The sequence below is a fragment of the Oxyura jamaicensis genome, chromosome 2 (genome assembly GCF_011077185.1).
Source record: "Oxyura jamaicensis isolate SHBP4307 breed ruddy duck chromosome 2, BPBGC_Ojam_1.0, whole genome shotgun sequence".
Classification (NCBI taxonomy): domain Eukaryota; kingdom Metazoa; phylum Chordata; class Aves; order Anseriformes; family Anatidae; genus Oxyura; species Oxyura jamaicensis.
The window spans coordinates 119,880,429-119,900,820 of NC_048894.1; the positions used below are offsets into that span (position 1 = coordinate 119,880,429).

A 20,392-nucleotide genomic window follows, 5' to 3' on the forward strand; every position below is an offset into this window, starting at 1 on the left:
CATGTGACTGCAAGGATCATGAGCACAAATGGAAAATGGAAGCAGAAAACTATGGATTAAGTGACTAGAGTTTCATCTGGAAGAGAAAATTTTTTCATCTCTTCTTACAGGACTTTTTTTTTTTTTTTTTTTTTTTTTAACATCCAGTAACAGTGAGTGGAAAATGAACAAACAGTCCTGAAAACAGGGACTAGAATGTACAGTCACATCCTTTCTTCTTCTTCCTCTCTTGTAACCTATACAATATTGCATGATTTATTTTCACAGCAGTGAATACCTTATTCCTGCAAAATAATCTGGCTTTAACAGCAGATTGACTGTTGAAAAGTTAGTCAGTTCACCAAATCAGGGTGACCACTAAATGTTTTCATCTGTGATAGGAAGTGCACCACATTACAGTCAGTGAAGACCTTACTCAGTACAGTCAATGTAGAATTTCTCAGTTCCTTCAGGGAATTACTAGAAGATATACTATGATATACAATAGATATACTATAGATATACTGTAGATATCAGGAACAGGTTCAGGAAGGTTTCTTACACAGTACAAATATCCTGCCTAGACAAGAGAGGCAGGATTCCCAACATCCACTCCATTTCCTGTTCCTAGCATGATGCGGGTTTTTTGGTCCCATTTAAAAAAAAATAAAAATATATTTTTTAAAAGTTACTATTACAGGCTTTCACATATATTCCCTTAAAAAACAAGAACAATGCAACAATGTAAGACTACTGCAGCATCGGGAGAGAACCACTGTAAGGGAAAGAAAGGAGGGTGCAACAGCTGAAGGCTGATGGCTTCCTTCAAATGGGCATGGGACACTATCTGACTGTAGTTTGCTTGGTAACACAAATACTGTGCCTGGCTGTCATGGAAGCTGTTGCTGTATGGATCCCCCAGCAAAGGACAGAGAATTCAGACACCTACATCTGTGGTTTGAATTCTACCTGGGAGCTGGACACCCAAAAGCTAGGCTTTGCCATAGTGAGTTTATAACTATATAAGCCTGTTATTAGTTCCAGCTCTTAGTAACTAATCAGAGTTTTCTGTCATCTTTGAATTTGGAAATGTCACAACTGATAGATTTTTTCCTTGAAGACATAATAATTTGCACTTAAAATTTCTACCCCTGGATCTTTAAAGGTAGTTTAAGCACCTTTCTTCCATTGAAATAAGTGAGTGTTAGATGCATAACTATCTCTAAGGATCTGGGCCTTGTTAGCACATGTAGAAACTGCATAAAAGATTAAAACTTATACTCTTAATTTTTCAATGTGCCATTTAAATTATTTAAACTACAGGCATACACAGTACAAAAATATCAACAGAAGAAAAATAATTCTGATGTATAATGTGGATTTGCAATTCTTTATTCAAAACTATTTAAGACAGACATAATGATTCTCTGAAAGGTAGCAGCTGCTTTATAACAGCAATCATTCACAGAGTTTGTATTTCTACTGTTTCAAACAAATTCAATTAGCCCTTGCACTTCAAAACCCTTAAGGCATAAATGAGATGATACTAGGCTGCTTTAATCTAATAGTAATACTAAAACTTGTCAGTACAGTTTTTGGATTAATGGTTAGAGAAAAATTAATAATATAATTTTTCATTTTTTAATCAAACAGTTCTGTTCTAAACTACCTCTGGATCTTGGAGGGTTCTTAGCTGAATAAGTTCAATCATGCACAAATCCTAAATGCAAGTATAGTTGGTCTCTAAAGGTATTTCAACAATAACTTCAACAGAAGACTGGGAAGCAACATGGTGGAACATTTTGAGAAAAGCCTTTTTGATTGAACAGTGTAGTTCATCTCACACAGCCTCCAGCTTCCCTGGCCCCAAATATACTGGCGTGCTACATGCTACAATGAGGTAGCCTATCACAACTATCTGAAGAACCCTACTTTATAAGAACCTTTAGATTTGAATGTATTGTCACTTTCCAGAGCTAAAATCGGAATTCCTAAACTCTGAATTTACACCCAGCTTATCTACACACATTTACTGTGCAGGCAAACTTATTTCCCACCTAATGAGAGAGCTTCACATAATCCCACCGGTCCTGTCAGAAAGAGGTATATCAGACTAGCCACTGCCTGAGACATTGCATGACCTAGACCTCAAGTCCAATTATTCAGGGCAATTTCTATTACACAATGTAACTGATCTACACCACTATCAACAACACTTACTACTACAGAATTAATTCTTCTTTTTTAAGGAATAATTTAAATCTTTCCATCTTAGAAAGCTATAGCAATTTAGGGTTAAAGCGGAAGTGTTTCTGAAAGGATTTTGAAATATGTATCAGAATTAAGTGTGTATGGTTCCCCTAAAGGGAAAGGAATCAAAAATACCCATAAAGAGTCCACATCACATTAAACCTTTTGGGCTGTAAGCTACGTGAGACTGAGTCATTTCCCTAACCCCATTGCTAATGGTGTAACATTGGCAATGTTCCTCAGCCATACGATTAGCGTTAAAAATGCAATACTTCAACTACAACTGGCCTACGAGTGATAATTAAAGCTATTTGTGACATGTGTAGCTTATAATGATTAACTTGTCTGCAGTCAGATAAACAAATAACCTGCACCTGTAAAGACTTTATTTCCTGAAGGTAAAACAACTGTTTAGGAAAGATCATGCTGGCAAAACAGCTGCTTGCATTCTGGAGAGGAAACAAGGTAGTATCTTTCAACAAACGCCAACTCTGGTGTTTTATCAGCTCTATCTCATTAACTGGAAACAAGGCTTAAATGCTTTGTTTATAAATTATGATTATTCCTGATTGCAGCAGTTACTGATAGTGCCACTCATTTGCAATGCAACTCTTTGAATTTGTTTAATTACAATTTGAAACAAGGCTGAGAAGATTAATTAACCCACCTGGCTGGCTGGCACATAGTCCTGGTTTGGCTCTGTCATACTCATATACATGTTCTCACCGTCAAACTGCAAAGGAAATAATAGTAAACATTCAGCAAACTTGAATATTTTTCAGCATTGACTGAAAAAAAAAAAAAAAAAAAGCCATAAACTAATATTGCAGCCTGGTTTTAGAGACTTGTAATTGCGTGTGTGCATCTTGTCTTTGATGTTCCTGTTGTCATCCTTATTGACCCTGGATGTCAGTGATTTGGAGTAATTAGTGCTCTAGTAATTACAGCTAGCAAGCAAGAAATGAATGGTTTCCTTTCATCTGCAATCTGTTTTAAAACAAAATGGCTCATTTTGTGCACCATGTATACATATTGCTGTTGGTTGTAATGAAGTACTAAGTGAATTGCACAGTCACTGAGAAAAGGAAGATGAGAATAGAAACTGCACTAAAATGTATCTTAATGGATTCCAACTTTAGCTTTTGAGCAGAACAAGAGTTGAAATGTCAAAACAAATTAAACCCCATCCCATTGAAATGTTCCCATATCAGAAACTAGGAAATACATTTCCAGACAGCTTTCAGACATCTGAATGTATGAAATAGTATACCTCCTGACTGTATGGCTTAAAAGGATAGTTTGCTTGATGTGTGAATAAAATAAACTTTCATAATCAGAACTGCAAAAATACCCTTCAACAAATGAAAAATACCATTCTTGGAAATGTATACAAAGCAATTTCTGGTTCTTTTTCTCCCCTCAACCACAGTCAAGAAGTAACATTAATGTGATAGAAAGAATTTGATTAAAAACTGAGGGTCTAGATGGAGAAAAACTGTCAGAATTGAAGCCTTATCCTGTATCAACACGAAGAAGTATAAAACTCATGATTTCTTATGTAACCTGGAAAATGTCTCCACAGAACTTCCATCAGGCTCACTCAAGCGGCAGTGCCAACAGGGTAACTATAGTGCCAGTGCCCATTCAGCAGGTAGGGGAAATCTTTTCAAACCTTTCAAGTAGAAATGAACAACAGCAGGAATCCCCATCCCCAGCCATCAACCACAAATATCCAGCTGTTACGAGGTCTGTTTGAAATAACTTTCACCTGACCCCTTCTGTGAATGCTTAGAGTGACATATTTTGGAAATGAGCCATCATTTTGATGACGTGGAAACATTTTTAAAAAATCCCCAACACCGACTGAGCTTGCTTTACTCCTACAGAAGGTGGCAGTGAAATTCCTGTGGACACTTCTAGATCTGCGCTGAGCTTCTCAGGATATGCCACCTGCAAGGTGCAGTATATTCAGCTACATCAAAGTGGCAAAGTCAAAGTGGGGCTTTGGCAGATAGCTCCACCAATTTTTGCTGAGGCAGCTAAAGAGGTTTCGGCTTCCAGCTGTTCATCCTCTTCTTCTGCCAGAGGCTACAAGCCTTGTAACAGCAGCAGTAAAAGTGAACAAGTGCCAGCTCCTGGCACAGCAGCTGCTGGTCTGCCCTTCCTGGCCAGAGTTATTTAATAAAGAGTCACAGCCTATCTGTCAGAATCCCTATTTTCATGGGAGGGAAGAGATTATGCCACAGGCTCAGATCTGCCATAGGAAGTACAGAATTTCCAAAGTTTGATGGAACAAAGATAGTTGGAATAGGCTTTAAAAATAGGGATTGATGAACTTTTAGTTAATTCATTGTTTCTTGTTTACTCTTACCATTTCTTTCAGCTTTCTCAAGACTGTTATTATTTATTAAAATTCCAGGTGGAATTTAGGAGAACATTTTTTAGTGTTTGGATTGTTTGAATGATGGAAAAAGGTCAATGCTTTGTTTCTTCTACTCAATTGGAAAGATGAAATTCTTAAGAGACATTTCACTGCCTGTGTTTGGAAACCAAGTGCCCCAGTGTAAAGTCTACGGGAGCTCAGCATATTCAGCTTGTCAGACAAAAGGCTGAAAGGTGCCTTGATCACTGTGATTGGTACTTACACCCCAGAAAGATATCTTATAGCAAGATGTCAGCCTTCCTGACAGTGGTATAATGAGATCTAGCGTTGAGAAATGGAAGTTACAGAAATTCAGATCTGAAATAAGGTACAAATTCCTACTTGTAAAAAGAAGGTAATTAATCATTTTATCAACAATAAAGTCAACATTTCTTTTAAATTTTAAAATAAATTTAGATATTTTTTTTCAGAAAAGATACATTCCAACATCACATTTATTAGAAATCCTTTGGACAGTGTAGTTAAGTTGGCTAGTTATGGCAATCCTATCTGCCCTGGAGACCATGATTTCTGAAGTCTCACATTTTGAATTTCCCTCATTATAGTCATGTATTTGCTACACTGCACAACAAACATTGCTATAATTCAAATACGATGTTGCATATGCTAAGCTGCAATGAACATGAATAAATTTCTTTCCTTCACTGCATATTGGCTAGATGCAGTGCAGGGTTGTTTCAATTTATTTTGCCTTCTGTAACACCTGAGCCTGCGATTTGAGAAAAGAATCTTACTAAAGTATAATAATTTTTCAGGGATTTCCTTGTTTTGGATGTTCGGTCAGCTGTCCTTGCTCCCAAGCTTACAATCACCAAATCTGCTTTCACAGAAAAATTTACCTAATGTAATTTTTACATGAATCTTGGAAATTTTCATCATTTTGTGTGTTGTTCTTAAATCAGCTTCCTATTTGATCAGGGTCTTGCTACTAAAAGTACAAGTACAATCTTGGTCAATCTTGGATCTCTGCCTTTCCTTTCTTTGCTTGTGGCCTTCTGCTTAGCTCTGAAGTTACTCTGTTGTACTATGGTCTTTGGACTTAAAGTAAGCATGTACCAATGAAAGTGAAAGACAAAATCTATACCTAAAGTTAAACTTCCTGACCTTTTGGCTTGACCTTAAACAAGAAATGACCTTCTACAACATTTCAAATCAATTTGTTAGGGTAAATTCTCAGAAAAAAATATATTGATGCATAATGTCTGTAAAATGTGAGTGATTTTTTAATATATAAAAATACCCAGCAGCTGTTCGGTTTATTACTGAATTTCTTCAATATTCAAACATGGAGTTAAGTCACTGCAATATTTAGCCTCTGTTTCTTAGAAGTATGTGTAAAACTTTGTAATAGGTTGTACAGTTCAATAAGATTTGATGGAATATGTATTTTTTGTAGTGTTTATATTTGCAGGATGCAGGCTGTAATGCATTAGCTAACACTAACACTGTTGTCATGTTAGTACTTATACTAAATGTACAGCTATATAAATTATTACCTGCCCTCAGACTAGTGCAGTGTGGTGCATGGCTCCTTGGTGGTCCTTAAGACATCAAACATGAGCCTGCAAACCAACTGTAAACTCGAATGACAAAGCATATACATATACGCTTTCTACAGCAGGTGTTCAGGAGACACCTCCTGTAAGTTCTCAGTGTTTACTAAAATGTTTATAAAATCGGGAAATTATGATTTATGTAAACCAAAGCTGGAAAAAAAAAAAAAAAAAAAAAAAAAAAGTTCACTTAAATGCTGAATTGTTTATTCATCATCTCTTCCAAAGAAGTGTGGAATACAGATGACCCATATATCCCACCCCAGTGGAAAAAAAAAGGTACACAAGCCTTCAATGACAGAAGAGAAGTTCAGATCAGAGACACTGATACAGTGCATGGTATCCATGCTTCCCTCTCCCCTCCCCAAAAATATGACTAGTCCCCACTGAAAAAATAAATGCTGAAAAAAATGCCAACAGCATGATCATCTGGAAAGTCCTACAATTTATTTGCCCAAGGTGTATCAGAAGCTTCCAGAACAGGTCCCCAAACATCAGAAATGAATACTCTTTCCAATATTAAATTATTTCACCTTTTTATAACTCTTGAGAGGTCTACCTGGTTGGTATTCAGCTCTATATAGTCTTATTCAACAGAAGTTCAAGCAGCCTATCCAGATAGCCAGTGAGTCAACAGATCAGCAAATATGACCCAAAGATGTCTCCAACCACATTTTATTCTTCCAGGTTACACTCTGTGCCTCCAAAATTGTCTTATTTTACTCATCATCCCAGGTCTACAAGAAACTTGTATTTCCTAAACTTCCCCACCAATCACTGTGCTTGATTTTAAGCAAACAAATTGCACAAGCATCACTTAACCTGTGGATGATTCACCCAAAACAACAGATGAAACACAAAGGAAGGCAGTTAAATGAACTGTCTTTTTTGAACCTATGTATGATGTATATATATCATATGACATTTCATCTAAAGCTTTCCCAATGTGTCTTCAAGACCCTTCAGTATCATTAAGGGCAGACTTCAAAATCTTTCATTTTAATCTATTAAAAGTGAATGCTAATACAATATTCTGATGTGTGATAATAACTACTCTTGACAACATTTCTTTTCATATTAAAGTGTAACTGCATGAGAAGTTTGGGTGAAAGCAAACTAAGAATATGACTGCATTGTAATATGAAAAAATATATATCTTGGAGCCATTTATATTCAGAATTGTGTCATATTCTTTATTTAAATTATTATTATAAATAAAACATTCAGGCAACACTATGGCATTGCCAGTTAGAATCTCCTGTAGAATAAGCCTTTTTAAGACAAGTTACAACATTCAGCAAGCAAAAAAACATGCACAAAATATCCAAGAACTGTTAAAAAATGCAATTTACTCATATAAGTTAGGAACATACATAAACACTGCTTGACTGCTACTGATGCAAGAATTATGACAGAGTTCAACAAATGTCCAGAGTGGTAAGGCTGTTTTATCAGGCATGGCTTTACCAAGGGATCCAAAGCTGGCTTTACTTTTCCATTAGTGTGGCATAGCATTAGTTGTAGGATGTAGCAATGGCCACGAAGCCTGCTTTCACTTTCCCACTTATGTGGCAGACAAATCTGTCAGCATTTCTGTATTTTTTGTTCTTTGTTTATATGTGATTATGTCACAAAGACACTACAACAAGACAACTACAACATGTTGATACCAACTTAAAGAATCTTCATTATAGCCTAAATATACAGTGGAATTTGGAAGACAAAAAAGGAAGACAGGGCAGAAAAAAAAAATAAAAAAAAAAAAATGGAAGGGGCTGAAAGCCAAAGATAATAGCTGGAAGCAGAACATATATCTTTACTGCTACCTGTATGTGCATATACTGTGATTATAAATACACAGATATACCTGCACTAACTTCATGTACCTAGTTGAGCTGACAATGGCTACAGGGATGCACAGGTTTAGCATGGGCTTCCAGCCTAACTAGGCATCCTGTTCTCCCCATAGGCTACCTTATTCTATGCCAGATAACTGTCTTCATTGCCAGGGTTATCTGTGCTATCTGGATTACAAGGAGAGTGGATTTTCACCTGTCTTTTTCTCTCTGGCTTCTTCCAACCAAACTTCTTTACTGTTGTTGGGAGAAGTGAGTTTTTATTTTGCTTCTTTTTCATTCACAGCTTCCGTATTCTGAGGGAATTGCATATTTGCTTTCTCTTTGTATACATACATATATGTGCCCTACATTCCGCAGGCATAGTAAAATTAGCCAAGAGAAAAAAAATAAAAATAAAAAATCAAGCACATGGATTCTTGAACTGACGCTGACCTGAGCTTCTCCTAGTTCATACTGAAAAGCAGCACAATGTGATAGTACTATATCTTGTCCAACTGCGATGTAGGCAAGGAAGCATGATGAACACTAGCACATAGGCTTCTGCAGCATGGGACATTATTTTGTGTACAAGTGCATCCTAATGGAGAGATCCTGAAATGTAAAGATTAAAGGAGAAGCAGCAAGGGGAGAAATCATAGAATTGGTGAAAGCTGTTGTATTTAAAAGGTTCATTTGCTGTGTAAAGCCACTTGGACTAGACTACTCAATTCTTTGAAGGATGTTGCTGTGTTAATAGTCACAATCTGAATACAAATGTCTTCCATTTTAGATTGGAACTGGAAGCTATATTTTATTGTAAACTTCAGCTATACCCTCTAACTGTAGTTTACCTTGCTCTGACAGAGCTTCAACCCTGTATTTTATTTTACAAAAATGTTGGAAGAACATTGTAGAAAAAGATTATTCATTTCTAGTGATTTAGTGATTTTAGTGCATACAGCTTATAGATATCATTTATAACTTACATTATCTAAAAACCACTAATCCTGAAAAAGCTTTAAAACTAAGTAATTTCATTCATTTTAACCAAATGCCAAGAGTGGACATTGTGTCAGGTTGCTCAGTGACAAAATGACGTTTTATTTTACTCAGAGCTGCTGAAATGAGACTAAAATAATGATGGGATGCAACATAAATCATTAAATGGCTATGCTAAAGAAACAGTTGATCTTGTTATGGCAACTTTTAAAGGTAAAAACACTTATGTTCTGTAAACAATACTGCATGATGGAAAACCCCTTTCTTGATACAGTCTGGGAGAACAGCATGCCTGTATGAAATTGAAACTCCATTTTGTTTCCTGAACTCCATTTTGTATTCTGAACTGAACGCATGTTTAAATTTGCCCAAGACAGGTTGCAGTAATGCATTCCAGACAAGCACCCTTTCTGGGAAAGGAGCCTGACACCTCACTGAAGGACTATCATGGGAAAATTGTCAAAAAAACAATCTAGTACTATTGACTTTGATTGTCTCTGCTCTGCCGTCTTCCTTCCCTCCTTCCAGGACTATTTTTCAAAAGCGAAGATTATTGGAGGACTATGACATTGGGTGAGAATGCCTGAATGGAGGACTATTGCAAAAAGAAATTGAATTCAAAGAGCTGGATGTTCCTGTATGGCCCAAGGCAGGTGATTACTGCAGGGCATGGAGAAATCCCGTTCAACCTGGAATACTAAGGGTCTTCCAGGTTATGGAAAGCTAGGAATGCCAAGCATTAGAGATGAGATGGTGTGTCTCAGGATTGTTATTTTTATTCACTTTAATTCTGTAACAGGTTTTCAAGAGTAAAATATTAGGAAAATGATTTATAAATCCTACATTTTCATTTTCTTACATTTTACCCAGACAGTCTAAACCAAGAATGTGGGTTATGATATGTTTAATTAATCCAAGTATGGTGATGTGTGGGTTAGGCATATTGTCACCCGTGCTCCTGCTACTCTTGTGAAAGGACAGGCACCCTGCTGCCTCAGACTTGTCACTTACTTTTTTATTGTATGGGAAGTGTCATCTGCCAGGAGCATCTGCCCTTCCTGAGAGATTAAAGACATGACTGTAGGCCCTGTTTAGACAAAGCTTCAGAGAGCTAAAATGAGAGCAGGTGCTTTCTGCTCCCAGGTGGAGCTGGGAAGGAATCTGCACTCTGGGGAGTGGGAGTGAACTGTGAATTGGGTGGGCACGGGCAGCATGCCACACAGCTGGAAGCAAGGGTGCTGCTTCTCAGTGAAAGGCTGTCAGACGTCTATACTTAGGAAAAACATCAACAGTGACAAAACTCTCTCTGCCCTGAGCACCCAAAGGACTTTGATACATGTAGGATTCAGTGCTTGGATCATAGCTTGATAGCAGACTAGCACCGCACTGTGTCTTTTCTACAGCCTGCCTTTCAAAGTGGAGATGATTTGAAAATACTCTGCTTGATTCTCCTAAAATTAGACCATTTTTGTCTCATTTTCCATCTATAAGACACACTATAATTTCAAAAAGTATAGGCAGCCCTGTCAAAGTTTTCTTTCAGAATTTTATCTCTATGCCATAAATACCTACCCCAGATCTTCTATCACTGTGTTTCCCAAGCTAACTCACTATTTATTGATCTGGTTCTGAGAAAGAGAAAGAACCAAAGGGTTTCCGGAGTACGTTCTCAGAGGTGGCAAACTGACTGAAAATCTAAATACACACTGGTAGTTAAAACCTGAATGATGGCACTACAGCATTTGTGTTTTTCCTGCACTTAATAGAGGTTAATGTGGAAGGGGAGAGAAGGTGAAGGGGAGTGTTTAGCTTCCCGCTTGGAGCCTGCATGTGTCAATGCCTGACAGAGCCTTGAAGTTGTTAGCCTTCACGCAGAGCACTAGCTGAATGAGGTTACAGTGCTGAGCACAGCGGGCTAATAGAAGTAGGATCAGACTGATAGGAGGAGTGGCAGAGTCCAGGCACAGCAGAACGTATCAAAGACAGCCCAGGGGAGAGCGGGTACTGTATTAGTCCTTTGTGCACATTTAAATAGAAGACAGTGAGCGTGCAGAGATGAACTCTGAACTCACTCAGCTGGGTTCTTGCTCCTTTTAACCTCGGGTGTTAATTTTTCTTTTTTTTTTTTTTTTTCTTTTTTTTTTTTTTTTTAATGAAACCCAACCACATAACGCCCTGTAGTCTGGACTCCCATGCTAAACTATCTCTTGCATATTGAGCACTCATTAAATAAACATACTGAGATCAAAGTGGCAAATGCTTTTGTTATTATTTTACTCAATCCACACTAAATTATAGATGTAGCCACCCACTGGGAAAATAAGGTGATAAGGTGGAAACGTTTGAATAACTAAGATTAGACCTTTCTTTTTCTGACCACAGTAGCTGGGAAAATTTGTTTAACCTGGCAGGCTTATAATATTTTCCAAGCCCAATGCACCTGGCCAATTTCTTGACAAGGTCTGATCCTGTGTCATGGACGGTGAGGGGAATTTTGCCATTGCTATTTGGATGGGATATGGATCGGGTAGAATGGCAAGTGTCAGAGTTTTGGCTGTTAATTTTTTTCATAGATGCTCACACAATGCTGTGTTTTGGATTTTTGAGAAAAACAGTGTTGATAACAGACTGATGTTTTAGCTGTTGCAGACCAGTGTCTACACAGAGCCAAGTCCTTTCCAGCTCCTTGTGCTGCCCTGCCAGTGAGGAGGCTGGGGTGCACCAAGAGCTGGGAGGGGACACAGCCTGGGCAGCTGGCGCAGGCTGGCCAGAGGGATGTCCCATACCATAGGGCATCATGCTTGGCAATAAAGGCTGGAGTAAAGAAGGAGGAAGGGGGGGATGTTGGGAGTGATGGCATTTGTCTTCCCAAGAAACTATTACATGTGCTGAGCCCTGCGCTCCTGGAAGTGGCTGAACACCTGCCTGCCAATGGGAAGCAGCAAATGGATTCCTGGTCTGACTTTGCTTGTGTGCATGAGGCTTTTGCTTTACCTAATAAACTGTCCTTATCTCAGCCCATGAGCTCTTACATTTCTACCTCTCTGATTCTCTCCCCCATCCCACTTGTGGAGAGAGAGAGAGTGGCTGCGTGGCACTAAGCTGCCTGCTGGTTTAAACCACAGCAGTAAGATAATAGGGCCCTTCTTAATTCTGAGTTTCTAGAGTAATTTTTTGTTGTTGTTGTCGTTGATATTCAACTTTGCCTTGTCATTTCAAATGACAAATTATATAATAAAGCACAGAAAAGCTTAATAAAAAGAATCTACAGAAAGCAAACAGATGACAAAAGGAAAAATCAGATTTTGTACATCCACATGCAGAGCCCCCTGTGCTGCAGCACGGCAGGAGAGGCTCCACAGACCTTAGCGAATGAGTTTTGCACAAATAGGACAATACCATTCCCTTGCATGACTATAGTGGGAGCTGTGTTCAGGGACCCATGGACGGAATTTGACCCACTATGTTATTTATAGAGCAAATTGAGTGTATATATAGTTCCTGTGGGAAAGTACATCTGCTTCTACACAGCAGATACTTAGAAATAAAATGGGCTCCAACAACAATAACAACAAAAGCACAAGCAAAACTCTACCATTACTCTGAAAACCCTATGGTAGAGGGACTTTAGAAGTACACTGAAGGTAACAATTGTCTGGTAACTAGAAAATCTTGACTACTTACTGCTATGCCTCACATTTAAAAGAGTTAGGAAAAGAAAACCATAGCATACTTATAAATGTATTTTTAAAAAGTTAAAGAAAGGCTTCATCAGGTAAGAAGAACTTCAGTACTCTAGACCAATGTAGAAGGTCACTTGAACTTGTTCATAATGTGCATTAAAATCATCCCATTAAAGGGAATGAGATTGTGAGACTACTTAAAATCAAGCACCTATTCAAATTTGTGATGAGATAGGTCCCAATATCTCAGAAATGTACCAGAACAGACATAAAATGGTGAAGAATATGCCAAACACAAATGGGACAAATCAGCTTAAATTTCTGGTAAACCAAATTATTTAGCACAGTGTGATAAGATCTTATTAGGTACAACTAATTGAGACCTGGGGAGGGTGATAACAAAAAATGACTAATTGCAAGGCTTTAGCAAAACACAGACATCTATTAAATAACAAGGACTTCTCATGACAACTATAACGTGTTGTAGCGCTGATAAATGATCATAGTTAACCAAAACAGCTATTGTTGCAGCTATGTGGACAGTTCTGCTTCTATTCATAGTTACTCTGTTATACGACAAACTCCATTAATTTCAACAGAATTACTTTCACGAGAAATTCTATATGTTTAAAGGCCTGTTTGCATCAAGGAAGGACCTGGAACCCCATGCATGTTGAAAAGTGCATTTGAAGCAACACAAGGAACAGTTTCAACAAAGATTCAAAATTTTGACAAGGCTTGACTTATGCCTTTGCTATATGGTCTATAGGTAAAGCTGAGATATGCTGACAGAACAACATAGAGCAGTTTGGAGTATTCTGTTCCAAAATAGGTCAATCAAAAGCAGAGGCATTTCAAAATGTTCAAAATACTACTCAAAAGCAGAATAGGAAAAGATGTACATTTTACTTTTTCTTGTACTGACTTCAGTGAAGATATGTCCTTGATATAATGAAACCACTTACCAGTTCTCAAAAATTCTAAGTGTTCTGTCTACATCTTTTAGGATAAAATTTGACTTTGAAGAGTACAGTTCATTTTATGACTAAATTATTCCATGAATATTTTCATCTTTCGTTTCTGTTTTGTTAAGTAGCTAAGTTGTTTTATTTTCCGTTAGTCTGCAATGTTGTTTCATTCACACATTTGGTAGATTTTCTTTCCATACATAAGACAGTAAATGTGTACAAATTAATTTCATTTTTTCTTAGTTTTGAAGCTAAAGAGTTAAAATAAAAAGCTACAGCTGTATCTGTCACCCTGCTACCAAAATCTCTTAAAGACAACAAATATTCCATTTCCTCTTCCTTCCCACTTGCAGAAACAGTGCTAGCCTCAGCGCAGGCTGCTATTTTTTGCAACCAGAACGCTCTGAATCTATTACTATTGTACGTTCCTCACAGCAAATCAGATAGCAAAAGTTACTCAAACCTGGCATTATCAGCACCATGGCTGCAGCCTTTCCAAGAAGCCATGCAAATCAGCAAGAGACAGTCCCGTTAGTGCTGGAAGGAAGCACTCTGGACAGGCAAATCCATCCCCAGAATAATAGAATAGGTTTCACACAGAATCTGCGAAGCCTTATTGTCAAATTCTGCCTTGGATGCAGTTCCAACAATGGTGTTTCCATGCGTTTTCCCCTTTTGGTTCAAACTCTTCAGCAATTTTACTATTTTATCTTAAGACCTTTTTCCATCACATAGATATTCTGTCCTCTTCTTTAGGAACACTATTTTAAGTTACTTTAACTTTCTCTGATTTTTTTTTTTTTTTCCCCCAAACATTTCCTCATTTGTAACCACTTCAGTGCATTCTACTTCATGGATATCTTTTTCACCACTTCATGTGCTATGCAAAATGAATGTTTGAATCTGTGTTCTCTATTCCCAGATATTTCTTTCAGCACAGTTTCACCACAGGGCTCATCCAGATTGTGGGTATGTATCAGCCTCTTCCTCCCAACACATATTATTTAGAACACACTGTTTTTCCCAGCCCTTAATAAATGAAGCCTATGAAAGTTTCACCTGACATACACAGTAGCATAGAAAATCATAGGGAGGGTATATAGCATGATCTCTGACAAATGGTGAAGACCTAAGCTCCAAGGATTTTGGCCCAAGTCATTGCCACATCCTTTCTCAAATCACCAAAATTTCTTGAGATTTCCAAGATGAATCTTACAATGAAACTGAAACTTTTAAACATTTTTTACATTCAAAAATGAAATAATCCTCTTCTAGAAAAATACATGACAGGTCAACCACACAGTAGCACTGTCGGAAGCCCTGGCTCAGTCCTTCTCTGCTGCTTCCACATATACCAATTTACCACCACAACCACATAGTCTTAGGATAGCCACATAGAGGACAGTATCGCTTCTTATGTCCATGAACTTTCCAAATACTCTTGATGTAGATTTGAATTCATTTTTCTAGTATCTAGCTGAGTGCTCCCACTCACAGGATTTATTTGTTAGGTCTTTCCAGTTCTGTACAGAAATAACATCTTGGCCCCAAGAAGATTTTTTTTTTTAAGATTTTTTTTTTTTTAAATAAAAAGGTGAAAATGGTAATGATGGCTGTGTCAAATTAGTATTAATAATACTATGTCACTTCAAAATGTCCTGTCTTGTATTTTTGAAGTCCCTGACTGCAGCACAACAATTTGAGCTCCGTTATGCTGGAAAGGGCCATGCAAATACATGAGGGAAGAGGTTCATTTTCACTGCTGATGGTGAAAGGAGCTCCAGCATGTGCTCCTTGCTGGGAGGCCAAGCTGCAGCAGAGCTATCATCACTCACAGTCATTCAGCACATGCCATTGTCCAGAGGGACACGGCTACTCTGCATTCCTACAGGTAGAAGAAGAGTTATGGATGAGGAGGCCCTGTGCTCTGCTGCCCTCCCCTCACTTGGGGTGGGGAGGTTTGCTTTAAAACTACCAGTTCCTGAAAAGTGGGTGTAAGCATTTTCAAAGTGGACCACAACACTGATATAGCAACAAAATCCTTAGAACACCGTAGGGATGCTTTTAGAAGGATAATCCTACAGTTCGCACAGCCTCTGCATTCAGTGCACTGAAAGAGAAGCAAAATTTAGCATTTGCTAATCTTACAAGAATTATAACAATCTTCGTTATAACCACTGTTAATGAGCTGACATAATTTTAAAATAAATGCATAATATAACAATGTGATTAAAGCTTGATGGAGCTGTTCTTATGCTTTTATGATATAAAATGGCTTTTTATTAGCTTTTGATGTTTCATTTTCCCCACAGCATCACAATATCTGCTTCTGTTTTACCCAATTGTACAATAATCGTTGTTTAACTTCAGCAATCTCATAGCCTAGTCAGACTCTTTACCCATTTTATTAATCAACAAAAGTACTCTATAACATTAATGTCATGGAAAATCTGCCTTATGTTTTTAGTGCCCCATATTACATTCTCTCACCTCTCTGTATAAGCTACTGAATTTTTAATACACCGTCCTCCTTATTTGATAAAATCTGTGATGAAAATTATCATAATCTTCTATGCCTAAAAACCATTAAATGAGTGCACATTACACTTGAAATAAATGGCTTGAATAATTTTGTTTTAAAATGTTATTTGTATTTGGAAGACTGAAATGCACACAAACAATATAATTGGGAGAAACCCACTGAAAATGGTTGTGCTTGAGATTATGACTCTATGTACTCAGAAATTTTCTTCACACGGTCAAGCTAATTTCCAGGCTAAACTTTCCAAATTTAAAATAATTTATTTTTTTATTTATTACTTAAAAAAAGTAAAGAGGGAACAGAGAAAATCAAATGGACAAATCATGCCCTGATTTGCAGATATGAGACTCCAGCGAAACACAACAGCTACGTAAACATTACCAAAAACATATTTGCCTCCTTCCTTCCCATATTAAAAAGCACACAAAGTACCAGTTGAAATGATCTTGTATCTGTTGATGGAAGGGTAAGAACATCACTCAGAGCATCTTTACATAAATGGGGCCTGTACCATGGTAGTCATTGGGGTCTACGCTGGTATCATAGAATCATAGAGTAATAAACGATCTTAAGTTGGAAGAAACCCACAAGGAATACAGAGTCCAACTCCTGGCTCCACACGGGACCACCCCAAAATCAAACCAAAAAAATCATACCAAAACTTGGTGTAATTCAATTGACTTCAAGAAAAACATCAAGAGAAACATCCATGAATCAAGCCTGGCAAATTAAGCTCTACCTGAGGTACAGCTTGCCTTTTTCTCATTTTTAGGGAATTCATTAAATAGGCTAATGCATTCAACACACAGTCCCTTTTGGTGTCAGCAACAATCTATTTTGTGATATTCATCTAAGACAAGTATTAAGAGGCTCCAGAGTTTTGCAGAGGTTCCAGAGTCTTAATAGCTGAATTCATAAGTCACTAGTCATAGAATATCACTGTTTCGTACTGTTTCTTCCTGCACTCTACAGTTCTTTTCATGCTCCCAACATTCCCTTATGTCAGTGCCTACAAGTCAAATGTTCAGAAATAATAACAGAGTACAAAAATGTGCTGTCATTAGATTCATGTTTTGATAGAAAATTAATTTGGTGTTTTATTCATTCATTTGCAATAGTAACTATTGCCTTGGAGAGTAGAGCACAATGTCATTAATTTTCCAATATTTTCAGATCATATTAGTAACACACAGTTTTGTAAGTGTTTTGACATGTCTAACAGTTTAAGTCATAATCAAGATTTTGCAGTTCAGAAGTTCTTTTAGATATGTGAGCCCTTACAAGCTGGAATAGTCAGAACATTGATTTAAAAGCTGTGCAAGTATTTCATGCATTACAGTGCATCACTGGAGATCTTTTGTTAACACAGAAAGTAATGTGAATTATGTATCTGATTTTATTTCTTACTGATAAACACAGCTCATTGGAAATGTATAACCACCTCTTTTTTTAAGAATACAAAGGAAAAGCAATGCCATGTATTATGCTATGGCAGGTAACTCAGTGTCTAAGGTAGAATTAGCCAACAGATTTATCAAGCGGCCTCTAAGGAAAGCAGAGTTCAAGTCTGAGCTCATCAATAATACATAAATAAACTGAACAATTAGGTACAAAGTAGCTATCTTGTCAGACAACTTATTAACCAATAAATGATATACTTGCTGCAGACAGTGTAAAAAGGAGAGATATGTAAAGATAGTAGAAGAGGACTGGAAAAGAGAAGAAGGCACTGTGCTTTTCAGTGTGTTTGTGGACTTGGTAATCGTCTTCAACTCACCAACTCACCAGCCCAAGCTGAGAGCTGCGAAGCAGCGATGTGGAGACAAGGGGAGAGGAAGGATTCAGCAACTCTGCTCTACTCTGACTGAGTTGGCTTTTTTATTATTATTATTTTTTTTTTTTTTTTTTTTTTTATTTTTTTGAGACTATATTCTAAATGGCTGTGCTTGATTTAGGAAACACTAGTCTTACAAACCCAAAGTGAACCAGGGTTTTGCCAGCTGTATTAAAGGATTTCCTTGCCTGAGGGAAATAGTTTTGTTCATGGGACACTTTCCCCAAAAGTCAGGAGCAATAAGGAGTGGGTTGGATCACAGGGACTGGATGCAGGTGTTTTATACAGTGCTGCCTGCATAACCAAATTGGCAAAAGCAGTCATGCAAGACCTTCCCAATGAAGAATTTCCACTGCTGTAGTCAATCTGCAGACAGGCTGATGGCACTGCAGCACAAAATGATTCCACCCTTGCCTGCAAATCCAGACTCGTATTTATTAGTGCAGACTGCTAGTCAAAGAAGAAACAATTTAGCACAATGTTTAAGAAGCAACACAGACTTCTGAATTGCTATAGGATAATTTGTACTGAATATATGAGTCTTGCAGAACTGTGAGATGCCTTGATCCGTTTCATATAAAACTTGGCTGAAAATATGTTCCTCTGAGTAAAGTATAGGGTGATAAAAATGTGATTAAGGTACACTGGCAATTTCACTTTGGCAACTTTATGCTGTGCTTTTGGATTCATATATATATAATGTTTGGCCCTTTTCTAGTTGATAGTCCATCAGTTGAAGTCTCTACATATACAAACATTAATAAACTCACAGACAATAAAATAAAAGCAGTCCAAAACTACATGCTATAATCTCTCTCTTTAAAAATAACTGTAGGAATTAATAATGTACAGTTTATAATTATGATATCCAAAGAATTTCTGTTCAGTGAAGCCAAAGGAAATTGCTTACTACAGAACTAAGAACGCGATAAAAAGAAAATTAGGCACTGGCCCTGAAGCTCAAAAACAGAGTAAATCACTTATTTCCCCAAGAAGAAAGGGAGTATCATTTTTCGAGGGGGGGGGGGGGGGAAGGGAGGGGGATGGGATGGGATTGGACGGCTGATGACAACAACGACCCTCAGAATGATGTTAAAACAGAGAATTCCAACTACAAAAACAACAAAGAAAGGAAAAAAAAAAAAGAAAAAGGAAAAAAGGAAAAGGAAAAAAGAAAAAGGAAAAGAAAAATAAAAAAGAGAGAGAGAGAGAATAAAAACACATTTTCAAAACAGTCTCACATTAAATCAAGCCCTTGCAATGATAAATCTAAATTGTGGCAATCACTTTGTAATTCAAAACTTGGATCTCTCTTTCCTATGCAGAAAATTCTCTGCACCCAGAGAACTGTTTTAAGTACTATAGTTGGTATAACACTAGACGTGTTTCAAGATTCTTGTCAGTATGCCCCTGTCAAATGTAAGTGAAAATTAACATTCCAGGGGTTATTGTAAACAAGTGCTCAATGAAGGCATAAAATAAAAAACAGGAATTCTAAGTATCATTTTAATGTGTGAAAACATTTTATACTCTAACAAAAAATTAATCCACGAAAAGCTTCACTAAACATGTTTCTTGTTCTACTCACACTTCTGAAAGTAACTTCTGGAGCCTTAAGGAGGGTTAATGCACTCTCAGACTATAATCAATGAAAACAGCATGATTTACACAATCTATGCTCTTTGTCAAATTTAACAAGTGTATCAACGCACAGGATCTTTTTGCTGACAGGAGCTTACTGTATGATGGAGATGCTAGAAACCTCCTTACACTGGTTGTACCTGGCATGCTGTGCTGTGCCTGTACAATGATAAAATGAAAGCTTGCAGGACAACCTCAGGCTATACATCTAAGCTGCTCAAACTAGTGGATGTGGCTCACTCAAGGTATGTAAAAATAGTTGTTTTCAGAAGTAAAATGAAAGTAAAGCAGAATTTGACATGCACAGGTTACATCTGAATTATGTTATCTGAGTCCAAGAAACAAAAATATTTCAGTCTCTCAGACCTTTACAACTAAATGACAGTTACAGCTGATTGACTAGATCTTGTGTATTATCATTCTGTACCTGCAGATGAGGATTACTATAGTAAGTACAGTGTATCTAATGACTGACAGAGCTCCCTGATTCGGAAAAGGTACATTTAAAAATCAGTGTATTTCACTGAGCCTATCCATTTTCCATCTCTGCTAGGAAAAAAAAAAAAAAAAAAAAAAAAGGAAATCCATCCCCACAAGCACAAACAGCTGCTTCCACAGATTGCAAACATACACTTTCACAACCATACAGGCTTACCTCAAGT

The 20,392-nt window shown here is 37.3% G+C and overlaps 1 protein-coding gene across 9 annotated transcripts in view; it reads right to left on the minus strand.

The window, feature by feature from the left end:
• The window catches only part of TOX (thymocyte selection associated high mobility group box), a 219,771-nt gene that overhangs the window by 102,748 nt on the left and 96,631 nt on the right, over nt 1-20,392 (minus strand). For 8 of the 9 annotated variants that reach the window (XM_035318437.1, XM_035318440.1, XM_035318442.1 and 5 more), the window contains one exon: nt 2,897-2,962. In XM_035318437.1, coding sequence (XP_035174328.1) covers nt 2,897-2,962 — 66 coding nt within the window. Of the gene's footprint in view, nt 1-2,896; nt 2,963-17,917; nt 17,965-20,392 lie in introns of all 9 variants that reach the window. The other variant, XM_035318439.1, reaches the window with a different exon arrangement.